The sequence below is a fragment of the Gouania willdenowi genome, unplaced genomic scaffold (genome assembly GCF_900634775.1).
Source record: "Gouania willdenowi unplaced genomic scaffold, fGouWil2.1 scaffold_228_arrow_ctg1, whole genome shotgun sequence".
Classification (NCBI taxonomy): domain Eukaryota; kingdom Metazoa; phylum Chordata; class Actinopteri; order Blenniiformes; family Gobiesocidae; genus Gouania; species Gouania willdenowi.
In genome coordinates this window covers 187,777-203,084 of record NW_021144983.1, presented here as the reverse complement: position 1 = coordinate 203,084, position 15,308 = coordinate 187,777, and the positions used below count along the sequence as shown (strand labels likewise).

The 15,308-nt window shown below is 40.0% G+C and overlaps 1 protein-coding gene across 4 annotated transcripts in view; it reads left to right on the top strand.

Moving 5' to 3' along the window:
* The first annotated feature begins 1,682 nt into the window (after positions 1-1,682).
* si:ch211-106h4.4 (MAM and LDL-receptor class A domain-containing protein 1) overlaps positions 1,683-15,308 on the top strand; it is a 33,248-nt gene continuing 19,622 nt past the window's right edge. Inside the window, exons 1-28 of one of the 4 annotated variants that reach the window (XM_028441367.1) lie at positions 1,683-1,757; positions 1,857-1,886; positions 2,096-2,224; positions 3,163-3,291; positions 3,378-3,480; positions 3,644-3,812; positions 3,965-4,178; positions 5,789-5,920; positions 6,003-6,127; positions 6,207-6,444; positions 6,533-6,804; positions 7,021-7,111; positions 7,194-7,334; positions 7,467-7,598; positions 8,078-8,211; positions 8,298-8,466; positions 9,626-9,745; positions 10,570-10,724; positions 10,805-10,900; positions 11,019-11,109; positions 11,183-11,302; positions 12,234-12,336; positions 12,421-12,571; positions 12,683-12,902; positions 13,134-13,257; positions 13,661-13,790; positions 14,368-14,446; positions 14,518-14,673. In XM_028441367.1, the coding sequence (XP_028297168.1) occupies positions 1,859-1,886; positions 2,096-2,224; positions 3,163-3,291; positions 3,378-3,480; positions 3,644-3,812; positions 3,965-4,178; positions 5,789-5,920; positions 6,003-6,127; positions 6,207-6,444; positions 6,533-6,804; positions 7,021-7,111; positions 7,194-7,334; positions 7,467-7,598; positions 8,078-8,211; positions 8,298-8,466; positions 9,626-9,745; positions 10,570-10,724; positions 10,805-10,900; positions 11,019-11,109; positions 11,183-11,302; positions 12,234-12,336; positions 12,421-12,571; positions 12,683-12,902; positions 13,134-13,257; positions 13,661-13,790; positions 14,368-14,446; positions 14,518-14,673 (3,751 nt within the window). In that variant the 5' untranslated portion in view covers positions 1,683-1,757; positions 1,857-1,858. Of the gene's footprint in view, positions 1,776-1,856; positions 1,887-2,095; positions 2,225-2,357; positions 2,492-3,162; positions 3,292-3,377; positions 3,481-3,643; positions 3,813-3,964; positions 4,179-5,788; positions 5,921-6,002; positions 6,128-6,206; positions 6,445-6,532; positions 6,805-7,020; positions 7,112-7,193; positions 7,335-7,466; positions 7,599-8,077; positions 8,212-8,297; positions 8,467-9,625; positions 9,746-10,569; positions 10,725-10,804; positions 10,901-11,018; positions 11,110-11,182; positions 11,303-12,233; positions 12,337-12,420; positions 12,572-12,682; positions 12,903-13,133; positions 13,258-13,660; positions 13,791-14,367; positions 14,447-14,517; positions 14,674-15,308 lie in introns of those variants that run through there. The other 3 variants (XM_028441368.1, XM_028441369.1, XM_028441370.1) reach the window with 3 other exon arrangements.

The window sequence follows — 15,308 nt, the reverse complement described above, 5'->3', positions numbered from 1 at the left end:
CTCAATATCCTAAAAGGAAATTGACTAATGCTTTGTAGTCCACATGTGATCCTGGACATCGGTTGTGACTGAGTGGTCTTCTGCAACTTTGGGTTCAGTGTCTTTCTCAAGGACACTAGGGTACATAGACAGGCATTACTGGTGATTGAAACAACAGCCTTTTGATCAGAAGGCAATCCTCTCTACCACCTGTGACTGCCTTTCCAAGTGACGGCTACCCCTTTCTCTGCCACAGTTTTAATCCAAACTTAATTAAACCACCCAGTTTCATAGAGATGTCCTCAATGTCTCAAACGGTTCCTTCAAATCCTGCTAGTCCTGCAATTTGAGTCTGTCACACTTTCACCTCTCTAACCATTGGGCCCTCACTGGCCAAGATAAATACATTCAAGTTAAGTATGATAAAGATGGTTTTTAGGCAAGTGTTTTCAGAATACACTCTAAGTCGGGTTGACTGAGGATGTCTCATTGTGAGATCTGAGTGGGGTCAGCATTTCTTTAGTGTTCACACTATCAGGTTAGAGAAGGAGACTCACTTCCTGTACATGTCTTGCCTCCAGTGGGCAAGCTGTGAATTCATCATGTAGGTAAACTCGCATATAGAAGCCCCATTCTTACAAACAAACAAACAGAACGTGATTTATCTGCAAAGTCACTCAGATTGATTATTTTTCAGTTACCTTATTCTAAGAACATTTATTTACTTTCACTATGATGGTAATGACCACAGAACGGTGACACAAGAACTTCTGAGAAGGTTTGGTTAACCTAGCATGTTTTCACATTAAAGTGGAATTGGTTGAACCCGCAATCAACACTGTACATATCAGTGTCACCCAACCTCTGGTACTGGTACAAAGTTGGACTGTTCACACTTAACCCTGCATGGCAGCAGTGATGGAATATAGCAAGTTGCAGTCTTCGGGCCTGATTTACTGAAGGTTTTCATGTGTTAAAGTGTTTATTTATTTGCATGTAATGCAATCTAGTCCTCTTGCCAGGGCAGACGATATAGTGGAAGGAGGAGATTCAAAGGGCAATTTAGCTTCCACAATGTGACTGACCAAACATGGAACTGATGGCGATAACTGTCATTTAACAGGCAGGTCTTAACTGTCCCAGCTTTACTAACATATGGCTGTTGTTATTTTTGGAGGAGGATAAATAGGCAGAACCAAAGGTTACAATAGAATGATTTTTTTCTACTGAGTCAACATTTCTGAAATGAATCAATGAAAAATAATGTGTTGCCTATTCCAGTTCAGCTTTCCTTCACATCATCTGTTGTTCTTCTTGTCTTCTCTACAGCATTGAGTTTCTTACAGACAGCTTCCTATGGTCCTATGGTGTTTCTCCTGTTTTTATTCACATTTCTTTGGCTGTCAGTCAAAAATCTGTTTTGTCACATGCAATCATGCCCAAAGTAAGAAAGGTTTAGAGTACAAGTATTAGCTCAGGTGTTTTATGTTCATTGTGTTTAATCTCCAAATCAGAACTTCAGATAAGCCCCAGGTCAGGCCAGGTTCGAATTGGACTTCACTACTGTGAGAGAACAGTGTAACATCACATCTATGAACTGTATGATGAACAGTACACTTGGCTATCTTCAAGGGTGTGCTATAACTGAGAGCCATAAAGACAACTAGCGGAAATGTGAAAATGTGAGTTCAACCTGGACTTTAAGCAGATAAGAGCTGGAAGATAAGGACTCGAAGCCGTCATTGTAATAAAAAAGCTTCATTCTGATTTATCAGACAGTGAGTGTTGATGGAAAGGTTTGTTGTTACCATGTGTTAGTGGTTTGTGCTCCTCCATTGATGTTTTGCTTGTATTTTTTATTTTTTTTTTCTTTGCAGAAATGACACTCGTGTGTTTACTTTTGTCAGGTAAGAGTTTTAAATATTCCTCTTGTGTATTTTGGTACCAGTGAAGTGAAGCCAGATAGTGACGATAAAAAAGAAAGTTGCTGACTGCAGGTTTTGAAGCGAGCACTTGCACGTAGACCATTAGTTTTAGTGTTTATATATTGCTTTTATGAGTGTTTTGTGGTAACTTGCACTGGAATACATACATAACATACTCTCATATTGTACAGTACTGCTTGCAGTGGTATCCTCTTGTCCTGAAGAAGGGTTCAGATGTAAATCTGGAGAATGTCTTCCTGCTCAAGTCTCTTGTGATTATAAAAAGGACTGTGAAGATGGCTCGGATGAGGAGTTTTGTGGTGAGCTGGTTTCTCTTGAATTCTCAAAGAAATGGTCATCATTACTTTTTATTTGAACTTTTTCTGCAGCTTCAACCGTTGCTGCCCATTCCCTTGTTGGAATTTGGAATTTTTTCTCAACATTCTGTGTGCTTGTTTTACTTTTTTCACCATGGACATTGGTGGAGTAATGATCAAGGAAGTAATCGGAGGGTCACAGGTTCGAATCCACCCTGGGTCATCACTGTTGGATGTTGAGCATGTCCCTTAACCCGAACTGCTCATGTTGTACGTTACTTTGAATAAAAGCGTCTGCTGAATGAAATTGTAATTTGTACTGACTGCATAAGTTGTCAAAGGTTAACACTACAGTAGTCCAGTCTTTGCGCAACAGCTTTGCATGTTTTATTCTTCCAAAATAAAATAGTACATTTATTGTATTGCTTAATGTGACCATCGCCAGCCCTCTCAAAGAGGAGTGTTACAACTGAGTGAGGGAGGAAATACAAGGGAAATGGAGTTCGGGAGGACATTAAATAAGAGCATGCAATTTTCTCAAGACTCAAGACATAATTGAAACTTTATTATTGCTCCATATATGTGTAGCATTTTGAGCAATGGTTCACTAATTCTACAGTAACTCTGAAGCATTGACAAGCATCGTTTATTTTTTGCATTTTTTTCAAACGCAAAACAATATTTCTGCAAAATCAGCCCTTTGTATTTATTTTACAACTTTTTAAAGACTGCTTGCAGTCTATATTATCAGCAACCTTTTTATCTGGATTCTATCTACCAAAGACCTGATATAAAGACGACCTGCTCCATCACAAGAGGCATTGTTTATACCTTTTACAATGCTTTTATTTGATCATACATAAAAAACTTTGTTTTAACTTGCATACAATGACAACGAAAGTCTTCTAGCAATCATATAATTGTTGTACATCACCATTTAGGCTCATGTGATTTTGAGCATCACTCCTGTGGTTGGAAGAACAACAGTGCTACGTCCTACAGTTGGAGATGGGAGATGGCAAACGTCACATCAGTACCAGGACAGGACCACACCAATAACAGCCTCTGGGGTAACTATATCCCTTTGAGTTTCATTCAGATAGATGACCAGTGATATGCATTGTAATCCATGTCTGTATTTGATGTGTGTCCACAGGACATGTCATGCATGTTGATGGAAAACAGGAGGGTGGTTTATTTGCAAAGGCTACTCTGGAGTATTTGGTGAAGCATCGACCTGCTGTTGGATGTCAAATCAAGTAAGAAAGAAGAGGATACAATTACTCCTCACATGCATTATATTTGCAATATCATTATTAACAGCAAGAACTATTACCTTCCCTACTTCTAACTCAACTCTGAAGACGCCTTTTTAGCACATGATTGTCTGATGTATAAAGTCTGTATTTTTATATCTTTCAGTTTTTGGTACTACATTCTTTCTGAAAAGCCGATATCTTCGTCGTCCAGCTTTCAGCTGACGATGATCAAAGGCAGTTCTGAGAAGAAGCTGCTGCTCATCCATACAAGTCAAACTGATAGTTGGCAGAAGGCCACAGCTTTCCTTGGCAATCAGCCTGGAGGATACAAGGTTATGATAGTTATTTAGTTTTGGATGAGCTACCATCAAATGTCTGCCACATACGTATTCTCTGTAGAAATGCACATTGTGCTTTAGTATTAGGGCCCAGAGTTCATTAAATGATTGATTATAACCTAAAGTAAATCTTGTTTTTGTAAAAGCTGCGGATTTCATTCAGTCCATCCTTAATGGAAACCGTGGACGCTTTCCTGGACGACGTGATATTTGAGAACTGTGCAGACGGAGATGTGCCTGCTGGGTCAGACCGCTTGTCGTGTGACTTTGAAACGGATACCTGCTCATGGTACCATGATTACAGAACAGATCTGTTGTGGAGAAGAACAACAAAGGAACTCAATGATATGGGAAAGAATAGTGAGTATACTGGCTGATTGTTAGGACATACAACCTGGGGGAATTTATTGATACTATTAGGTTCAATTTATTTTCAGTACGCAAGTACAGAGCAGCAAAAGACAAACTGAATCTAACCAGAAGTGCAGACTTCTATGGATCTTTAAAGACATGTATTGATTTCTGGTCAGCTTTTTTAGAAAAGTGTGTATGTAACTGCACAACAGGACCCTTTAGACCCTTAGACCCTAGAAATGATTAAAAGACTACAGGTGAGTGTTGACGGACAAATATTTTCATATCAAATATCAAAAGCTTCAATCGCATACTTGTCAACTCATACAGTTTACCTGTATTTAGTATAGATTTCTCCCATTCTTGATGAGTACAGTACATAGAGCTGGGTGATATATCAAGACTTTTATCCAACGTGATATAGAAAAAGACAATATGGTTTATACAAATATATCTTTGCTTTAAATCATATTTAGGTGTAAAATTCTAGATTTAAGAGTGGATACTTTACCTGTTTCTTGTCTAACTGCCTGTCTCTCATTAAAAAAAATCCTCTGGGCACTGCCTTTTTTTCTTGGAGCAAACTTCCCTCCCCTCCTTCAAGACAGCGCACATACACACACAGATTGCAAGTGTGTGTGTGAGAATCTGCTGTGAATGTTGAAAAAACTGTTCTTCCTAATGGTTGGAACACCTCTAAACTCTTCCAGAATCTCCAACCGCAACAAAGGGCACAATTGAAAGAATGTGTTTAACTGTTGCTGCAATCCAGACCATGAAGTCTGTCCAGGCTTCTGCACTGAAACAAACCATGCAACAGAACTCACTCGCAAGTGCTGTCCCTTAGAGATACACAGTTTAACATGGCACAGCATACCTCAATCAGTGGCAAGAATACTGTTCCTATCTCTTAAAGCTGATATCTGTAGTTTCTGAGAAACGTATTGATGTCCCGCCCTAAACAGCCTCACTTCCTCCCACTGCCTCTGCCAATCTACCAGAAGCGGCGCCTCTACTTATCGTGGAACATAACAAGCTCGCATCGGGTCTCATTGATATAGGTCTCTCGGTCAGGTAATAGCCAAAATCATATTTATCTGTTTGCCTTGTTTCCGTGCATAGTTCCGCATTCACTTTGATTGACAGTCTCAAAAATAGGAAGTCAAAGCCTATTGGCTGGGCGCATTCGACAATCGTTTCAATTTGTATAGGGATTTATAGGACGAAGGAGGGACTTATATACATTAATGTATATGAATGACCACCGGCAATAGACCATAGTGAAAGACGAGTTAGGTATTTTTTTGCATTTCAAAACAATCATACATAAACTTAGATTTCTCAGAAATTCTGGATATCAACTTTAAGGGCAAGCTAGCTTTTCACATAATGATGACAGATGACTCTGAATTAATTTTCTGATAAAACTTAATTGAGAAAAAAAATTTTGAGAGATGCTTTTTGGTTCATATAATCACCCAACCCTACGTACAGGCGTAGCTACTCGTAAAATACTTTGGATGATTCTACCTACAAAGGGATGCATTTTGTTGAAAATATGTTTAATATATTTTCAAATGACAACTTGGATTAAAACCAGCTTTCTTTTTTCTCAGATCACTACATGCTTATCAAAGCTGCCCCAGATGTGAAGCCCACATCAGTCGCAAGGCTTGTCAGTTTCCCACAACCGGCAGGTCAAGCTCTATGCGTGAGCTTTATATATCACATATTTGGCAACAGCATTGGTACATTCCTTACATTGGTACATTCAACTACCTAAAAACATCTGATAGGCTCAGTTTCCACTGTGATGTCCTCTATCATAAGGGTCCCTAAGGTTCATCACAAAGCAATCTGGCCAGCCAGAGACTGTGGTGTGGATGAGAAGTGGCACTCAGGGGAACAAATGGCGATTTGCAGATCTGACCTTTAACAGCGACCAACCAATCCAGGTACTATGATGGTCCTCATGTCTGCAAAATGTCCTTTTGCCAAAACTTTATTCATGTTTTTTTCCTCTAATTCCTCCAGTTTATTATCGAAGCAGTGGTCGGTGGTGACCAAGGCAGCATAGCCATTGATAACCTGGTGGTGACCTTCAGTGAGAACAGTTCCTGTCCTGCAGAGCGGGAGTGCACCTTCCAGGGCTCCACATGTGGTCTTTTATCCAAAAACTCGACAGACTTTAACTGGGAAAGAATCACAGGAGCTTTTCAACCCTCAAACTCTTCTGGACCCCTTTACGATCACACTCTGGGAACAGAGCAAGGTATGAAACCTTACTGACTGCCCAGCGTGTACAATCAACTAGATACAGACCTCTAAAGAAACCATTGTTAACTCCACCATATGTGCAGGTTATTACCTGAGTGCTCAGCTGTGGCATCACCCTGTGGGGGCCAAAGGAGCAATAATGACCACAGTGATGGAGCCCACTCCCTCCTCTGGCGAATGCCTGATGTTCTGGTACTACATGGAGGGACGTGATGTTGGTGAACTCAGTGTTTACCTGCAAACATTTGGGAGCGGCCAAGAAATTCCCATCCAGCTTTGGAAAAGAGTCGGAGATCAGGGGACTCACTGGAGACATGGAAGAGTATCTCTGTTCAGCCCCGACACCCAATACCAGGTCAGAGAAGCCAGTGCAAAAAAAAGCATAATAGTACAAATTAGTGAATAAAAACGTTTATTTGTTGACCTATTTTGCAATTGTAGAACTTCACTATCAACTAAAACTGCCTAAATGAGATGTAAGGTGTGAAAAAGACATTACATGACAAAAGCTTATGAGTATGACCGTAAATGTCTCTGCGATGTACTGTAAGGACCTATTGTTTTTTCCAAGGTGATTTTTGAGGCAACAGCAGGAAAAGGGCCAAGGAGAGACGTCGCCATTGACGACCTTACTGTCCTCAACGATGTTTGTCCTCCAACAGGTAAGTTAGAAGGATTCAAAGAAAGTGTTATGCAACACTTGTGGGGCGGCTCAGTGGTGGATTTTGTCCCTCGTCCTTGAAGGTTTCTGTGACTTTGAGTTGGACTTCTGCAGTTGGGTCAATAATGCCCCACAAGGATCAGGCGTGAACTGGGACTGGCTCTCAGGCAGCAGTAGTGGTCATCTTGTTCCAAGAAGGGATCACACTACAGACTCGGTTTTAGGTGAGTAACACAAGAAAACTCTTACTGACTAAAATAAGCTTTACTGTTTTAATCTTTACTGTAACAACATTTAATAATCTACTTATACGGACACTCAAAATGACATTTGATGTGTTTTTACAATTTTTTTAGGTCATTTTGCAATATTTATGACATCTCGCCATGATAAGGAAATAATTGCACAGCTAGAAAGTGAATCAATGGAAGCTGTTGACCAAGCCTGCCTTGAGATCTGGCATTATGCCGATATGTGGATTTTCAACGGTAAGTAGAGTTTCTTTTATTTTTACTTTGAAGATTCACATTTTCGTTTTAAATTATGTTTGCTAGGAGCAAAACAAGTAAGCAGTAAGGCAGACCCTGTGCTTCTTGTGTGTGTGGGGGGGGAGAGGATAGCATCATACTTGGAAATATGATGCTATAAGTAAAAGTTTTACAAATTATTATCGCTCAAACAAAGAATGCACAACTTTCACAGATATCAAAAATTTGAGCGATATAAAGGTACACACACACTCACACATAGACAAAAGCAAATACATCGCAGTCACATTGATACATTTCATTGCGTTAACGCACAGAAGTAATCAGGGAACCTGAGAGCAATACCCACAGCTTTTACTTACAACTGGAAAAGTAGATTACGGTACATTTCTGCAGTTTATTTTCAGTTTACTTGAAACACAAGTACAAGATACCTTGTTATTAAATCATTTTAAATATGATCAATGATTATTTACCAGTACCATCAGATGTCACGCTGACAGTGTTCCTCAATGAATCTTCTGCATTGCATCCCTTGTGGAACACAAGTGGATTTGTGAACAACACATGGATAAGAGACAGAGTGGATTACAGTGCATCCAGTTCTCACAAAGTACAGTCATTTAAATCCCCAAATGTTTAATGAATTTAACTCTCAATGTGGCAAAGCATAAACAATTTTTCCTTACGATCATTAAGATCATTCTACAAGCCAAGAGTCCTGCGTATAAGACTGCCAGTTTCTCCATCGATGATGTTCACATTATCAGGAACCAAACGTGTGATGACCTCACACCCACCACCACACCCAGCCCTCCCACCACCACCACTGCTCCTGCCTCCAGCTTGGACTGCTCCTTTGAAGGAGGTGAGTGTCTTTAAATGAAGGAAGTTTCAGTAAAGGTTTGTAAATTTATGGTTACCATAGTGTTGTGGGCTTGTTAAGTCAGTGACAGTAGTAATAGTTAAAGCAGAACTAAGTAACTTTATAGTAAACTTAATAAATCCTTCTTGTAGTCCCTGTGAGGGTAATACAAGTGTTTATGGGGTGATTGGGGGTCTTTCATCTCTCTCTGCTGTCTCTGGCCAGAAAACAGCACTTGCAACTTTCCTGCCTACGACCCGGTGACAAGACGTACTGCTTTACGGCAGCCCAATACAAACTAATGCTAGATTATGACCAGCACACGGTTGTCTACTAATTCACTTTTCTCAAACTTATATCATGACGGAGCCAGCAAAAAAAGCCAGAAAAGACCTTTGTCCGAGGAACGGAGCAACTCCATGCAGTGACAGCTTAGCAGCGGTCCACAGCAATCACACACACTGTCGTCGCGGCAACAGGCACGCACACACACTCGCAACCCAGTGCTCCATCAGGCAGCACACACACAAATATCCATCCATCTGTCTATCCATTCATCCATCCATCCATCCATTTTCAGAGCCGCTTTTTCAGCAAACAAACACATCACACACATTTCCACACTCCCTTCCATATTACTCCCACATTATTCATTTATTTTACTTGTCTCTCTTCCTCATACTGTTCACATAGTCACATGGGACTATATGTGTGAAAGCACCCTTAGTGTCACTGTTGTATTAGGATTTTTCCGTGATCGGTTGCTACCGTCTTGGGAGAGCAAAGGTGCGCATGTAGCTGTAGGGTGGGACAGGCGGCGGGGGGAGCAGAGTGTTTACGACAGTGACATAACCAAAAGGGACCTTTAGGGGGAGCGCTTAGAGCAAGTTACTTAGTTCTGCTTTAATTGAAACAGCAGACTAATGCATGAACTTCACATGTTTTACTGCTCAACTTTTCTTCTACACACATACAGCACAGTCCACACAGCATTACTGACCTACAGTGACCCCTAGGCACTCGGTTAGCAACTGAATACACAACATATGGAAATCCAACCTAAACCTTATGTTTTATCAACAATACACAATAGGTTCAGCTGTTGGCTTGGCTTCTGTTGTAGGGTTTTTTGCACTATTAAAATGTGACTTTTCCTGTACAGGTTTGTGTAACTGGATCCAAGAGGATCGTGAAGATTTGAACTGGACTCTCAGTAGAGGGGATCACATGCAGCCGCCCTGGGATGGACCCCATTATGATCATACTACTGGAAATAATCAAGGTAAAAAAAGATATTGACAGCAGCTGAAACATACAGTATCTTAGGAACAAATAATTAGAAGGAAATATTTTTGTTGTGATTTAATTTCTGCTCAATTCTAAACGCTTTTGTCGTCAAGACGGAATAAAAGATATGTATTGGTATATAATGAAACCAATGCAATATGGTAAGAATAAAGTAAAAAAAAAGACAAATAAAGTAAGATTATAAACATTTAAATTAAGTTAAGTTTAATTTATATTCATTTTTGGCTCTTAAGAATTGAAATGAATGTTCAAGTTAAATTTGTTAATTAAACAAAGCTTAGTAAGAATACATACACAGTAAACACTAACAGTGAAATTGACTTAAGGGGTAAAATGTGTAAGCTGCCGAGTTTGCGGCACTTTATGGTAGTTTTAACAGTTTTATGGTCTGGAATTTTTTGTGATTATGGAAAATAGGCGGAAATCAGAGTTAACTTCCTCAATCAAAATGACATGGAATTTACCCTCATCTATCATGTATATTCACCATGTTTTCCTATTCACTTGGTGGTTAAATGTGTACCAAGTGCTTCAGAAGCACTAAGAAATGAAAAATATTTTATTTTTAAAAATTGGCATGGTTTTAATAAGTCAGTAAGTATGTCAAAGCAGATAAAACGGAACTAGGTATTACCTGAAACAGAATTTCAGTAAATACGAAACTGAAATTCAGAGACACTACAAATTGAAACCCTTGTATAAAAAAAAAGAGCTCTTTCAGTTTTAACAATGTTCATAAGTTAAAATATCCAATTGATTGATCATTCAATTATTGAATTATTTATATCTTTTCTACAGGCAAGTTCTTACTGCTAAATGGATCAGGGTCTAAAGGCAGAGAAAGAGCCTCAATCTCTGCCTCAGTGATCACCACAGCGTCACAGTTATGTGTTGGATTCTGGTATTACATGCTTGGGCCTTCTGTCTCCAACCTGGATCTACTGGTTGTGAAGGTGTGTGATTTAGTTTGTGTTTAGACACATTAGTGTACACCATTTCTTGCTACAAAGGTAAATTATATGATATTTTGTAGAACTCTTCTGAATGGCCTGTCTGGACTCGTCGGGGGACACAGAATCCAGAGTGGAGGAACATACAAGTCACAATCAGCACAAACAACGTAACACAGGTAGAGCCCAAAGATGAATATGATGTCTTTTACAAGCAGCCACATAGATTGTGGCATCACATTAATCTTTGGTGTGTTGTACAAGGAAAACTAGGTTTAATCTCTGTGTTATCTACAGCTGAAGTTTGCTGGTTACAGAGAATCAGACAACAAAGGATTCATCGCTCTTGATGACATCACAGTGAGAGACGAAGCATGCAGCGATCAGAGTACGCTCCCAGTGAGCTGTGATGAAGTCAGAGTGGGACAAAAATCAACAGCTTTCTCTGTGTAATGTGTTAGATGTGTGCGGCTTTGACTCGGACATGTGTGGCTTTGAGTACGGGGTCAGTCACGTTGGTCGCTGGGTTCGAAGAAGGGGTACCAAAGATCAGGTGGATCACACCTATGGAACGGATAACGGTGAGCGCAGTCACATACTATTCATCATCTTTGATGATTCAGAACTGTAGATTTACGCAGAAAGCGACCATTCATAATCCACTTTAAGAAAAAACTGTTTTGCACATAACTTAACTGTTTGCATTCATTTTCACAATTTCACTTTCCAATTGCTGCACTTTAGGGTTTCTTACACTAAAATTCAGTCAAAGTCAATAAGAATAATAACAATAGCTTGGATTTATGTCGCGATTTTTACAATGCGACTCAAAGTGCATTACAGAAACCATTATTCGTTCACATCAGCCATACAGGTGGTGGGAAGCTACATTCTAGCTACAGCTTCCCTGGGGCATGACAGAAGCGTGGCTGCCATTTCATGCCTATCACCAACCACCACCAATATTCATGCACAATTCATACCCATTCATACTAGGCAATGTGGGTAAAGTGCCTTGTCCATGGACACAATGACAATGATTAGGATAGAGCAGGATTCAAACCGCCAACCCTGTGGTTATTAGTCGCCCAATGTCGAGGTGTGTTCCTACCTGTAGGTCACGGATTGTTTAACTTAATGGCCCAAGGTGTATAGTTTGAATTATTACTGTAGCTGTATTATACTTTTTCTATACCATTGTTGGTATGTTATTATTATAATGTAAATTAACAGTTAATTGTTAACCGTGTTAATGCCACCATTAATATATGCAGTATTTGTTCTGTTTTAAGTAATGTAAATACTGTTAAATGAAGTATATGAAACCTTATTATGTTAAGTTGGATTAGTTGTATTCAGTAACAATGAATTGGAACTTAATGCTTTTCCCACACACATTCTTAGATTTTGTGCACACGTACAATTTCAGTATGGATTTTACGCAATGTTTGTTAAATGAGGCCAAAGGTCTTTCCAAACAGGGTCAGTCAGTTTATCTCCAATGTGTTCTAGGTTTTTACATGACTGTGAAGGCGCCTCAATCCAGTCAACCAGAGGTCGCACAGCTGCTCACACCAAAGCTTTCTTATTCAAGAGAAATCTGTGTACGTTTCTGGTGAGTTCAAGGTCCATCATGACGTGAAAAACTATTTGCAAATGAAAATGTTATTGTTTGTCGTTAATTTAATGTGGTTTGCAGGTATTTGTTACCTGAAAGTCATTCTAACACCTTTTCCATACACGTTCTGCAAAACGGGGAACTGGGAGAGGCTCTTTGGCTGAGGCATGGAGCGCCCTCTAAAGGCTGGGAGGTGGCAGAGGTCACCGTGTCCTCACCCTTGAATTTCAATGTAATAAAATTCAGTTCATAAATGGAGTTAAATCATTTGTTCATTAAACAAACATGTTGTATTGAATCTCTTCTTTCCATGAGGGGTCCAACCATGTTTGTGTTTCCCCAGGTTGTTTTCCAGGCTGTCCATTTGCCGGGAACTGGATCTACTTTAAAGATGGATGATTACTCTGTGAGGAAAGAAGCCTGCAGACCTCCAGCCAGCTGTGACTTTGAGTCTGGACAATGCACTTGGGTCAACGCCCCCAGAGAGGATGGACATGACTGGGCTCTGGCCAGAGGAGGGTTCCCCGGTCCATCAACAGATCACACAACCGCAACTGTAGATGGTACAACAGTTTTAAGCATGAAAAGAGAGTTTCCTGCATTTTGAAATAAATCTTATCTTATAAATTTGAAATATGATATAAGTGATTATATTCTTTGCTAGAGTTTGTAAATGAAGTTTGTAGGTTCTGAGCCAGGCACTCCCAAGGCCCTAAACATTTAGGATGAGATGTGATGACTGTATGGTATTTTAAAGATCTGCTTGTTTTGCATGTATCTGCCTTTGTTGCCAGGTCTATTCTTGTTGAGCTCAGCATTACACAATGATCACAGCAGTGTTGCAGTCGTGGCCTCCGAGTGGATTCACGTGACTCCCAACATCTCCTGTCTCACCTTGTGGTGCCACATGAACAACAGGTGAGTTTAAGGTGCAGAGAGACGGTATCACTGATTTTAGCCCAACTGCAATGTGGGAACGTATTTCATCCTGTTTAGTTTCCTCATTGCACTGCAGCAGGAAGTATGTGCAAGTGTCATTCTGTCATGAATCAGCTGCTGAGCTTTGTGCAAGACAAAGCATCCTTTGTGGCAAAGTTCATACATTTTACCGCGCATTGAGAATCTGCCAGGAAATATTTATTTTTGTCTGATTAATACAAGGGAAATGTGAAGTATTTCAGAGCTACTGTTTCAATTTGCTTTCAATGTAGCCAAGATAGATTTCAAGTTTGGTTTTCACAGTATTTTGATATTTTCAAAGTAAAAGGTTTGGTAAGGTTATTATGACCTGAAAGGATAATCAAACATTCCCTTTCCTCAGTGACTCTGGGACATTGCGAGTGCTCAGGCGTTTGGGGCCCTCAGGGGACGATCTGATATTCCACAGTGACGGCACCGGGAACAGCTGGAGCAGATTATCAGAGTCTATAGAAACATCCGAACCCTTCCAGGTACATTTACATGTGACGTATGTTTACATGTTATATCCTCCCTATTCCTAGAGCCGCCACTACTTCCTATGGATGCAACTCATTGTGTGATGACCAGTCTTGTGCTGGTTAATGAAAACTGTTACTGTTTCTAGTGTCTTAAATAAAAAAGTAACTTAAATTACCCTATTGATTACTTAAATGCAAAGCTAATGCATTTAAAAGTGTTGCATTTAAAATAATTTTTCCAATGCACCAACTAACTCGTCCAGCAATTCCCGGGAAATCCCGAGGCGTTCCCAGGCCAACCGAGAGACATGGCCTCTCCAGCGTGTCCTGGGTCTTATTCAGGGTCACCTATCAGAACTGAACACCTTGGGCACTTGGGCACCACTTGGGCATCCTATTCAGGTGCCCAAACCACTTAATCTGGCTCTTCTCAAAGAACAGTTGTTTTTATTTTCCCTCTGGCTATCTGCTGCCTCTTTCCTCAAAAAAGGAAGTTATGTCCACACTCATTCACCTTCTAGAATAAGGCAGATCGGAATTAGAGTAGTTTATCTTTGTAATTATATCATATTCAAATACTCTTTAACAGCTGCTGATTGAGGCAGAGTCCAACAGCAGAGGATTTATTGCAATTGATGACATCACTCTTACAGCCGGGCGTTGTCAAGGTAACGCTCTCGTGTTCATTTTCTTTCTTCCGTTCATGAATTGAAAAAAGACGTTTTGGTGTTTCTTACAGATAATGAAACGAGCGCAGAGTTTGTGGGCTGCTCGTTTGAAATCGGCACATGTGAATGGGAAGACGTCAGCGTTGGTCAGGTGAAGTGGGAGAGAGGAAGGAACGCCACTGGGAATAATGGGCCTGTCGTTGACAACACACTGGGAACGGATCTGGGTATGACAACACGAAAGATTCACTCAGAAATCACAAAGCTTCAACTTTCAAGTATAAGAAATATAGAATTACAGACTTCAGGGGGAAAGAAGCTGAATATGAGAAAGGGATTCATTTTCATTTTCCTCTTTTACTTCGTTCTTACGGTTACAAGTCCTCTATGTGCCTTTAGCCACAATTCTTCTTCCTTGTTTTGCTCTAACTCAAACCTCAGCTGATTTACAATGAAATTTACAATCTTACTAAGTAAAACATACTTAAGTTTGACAGGCAGGTGCTAACTTTAATGCAGCTTCACGCACAAGGACTGCAGGCACGAATAAGGGAGACTGCTAGCAGAAGGTTGTTTTGGCTTTCTTCATGTGACTTTCTCACGGACAGCCTCCAGTTTGATTTTTCTCCTCCTTATATTCAGATTTTTTGACCTGGCTTCACATTCTGTTTAAAAATGTACATTTTTTAGAGTTCTTAGTGCACAGAATCGATACTGCCTCTTATTCAACTGTTTGTCCTTTTAGACTTTCAAAAGATTAACTGCAAGCTGTGATTCAATTGATCTGAGTGAGGCAAAAAACGACAATAGAAACACAAAATGACAGAAAAATGTATTAAATGACAACATAATTGACCTACGT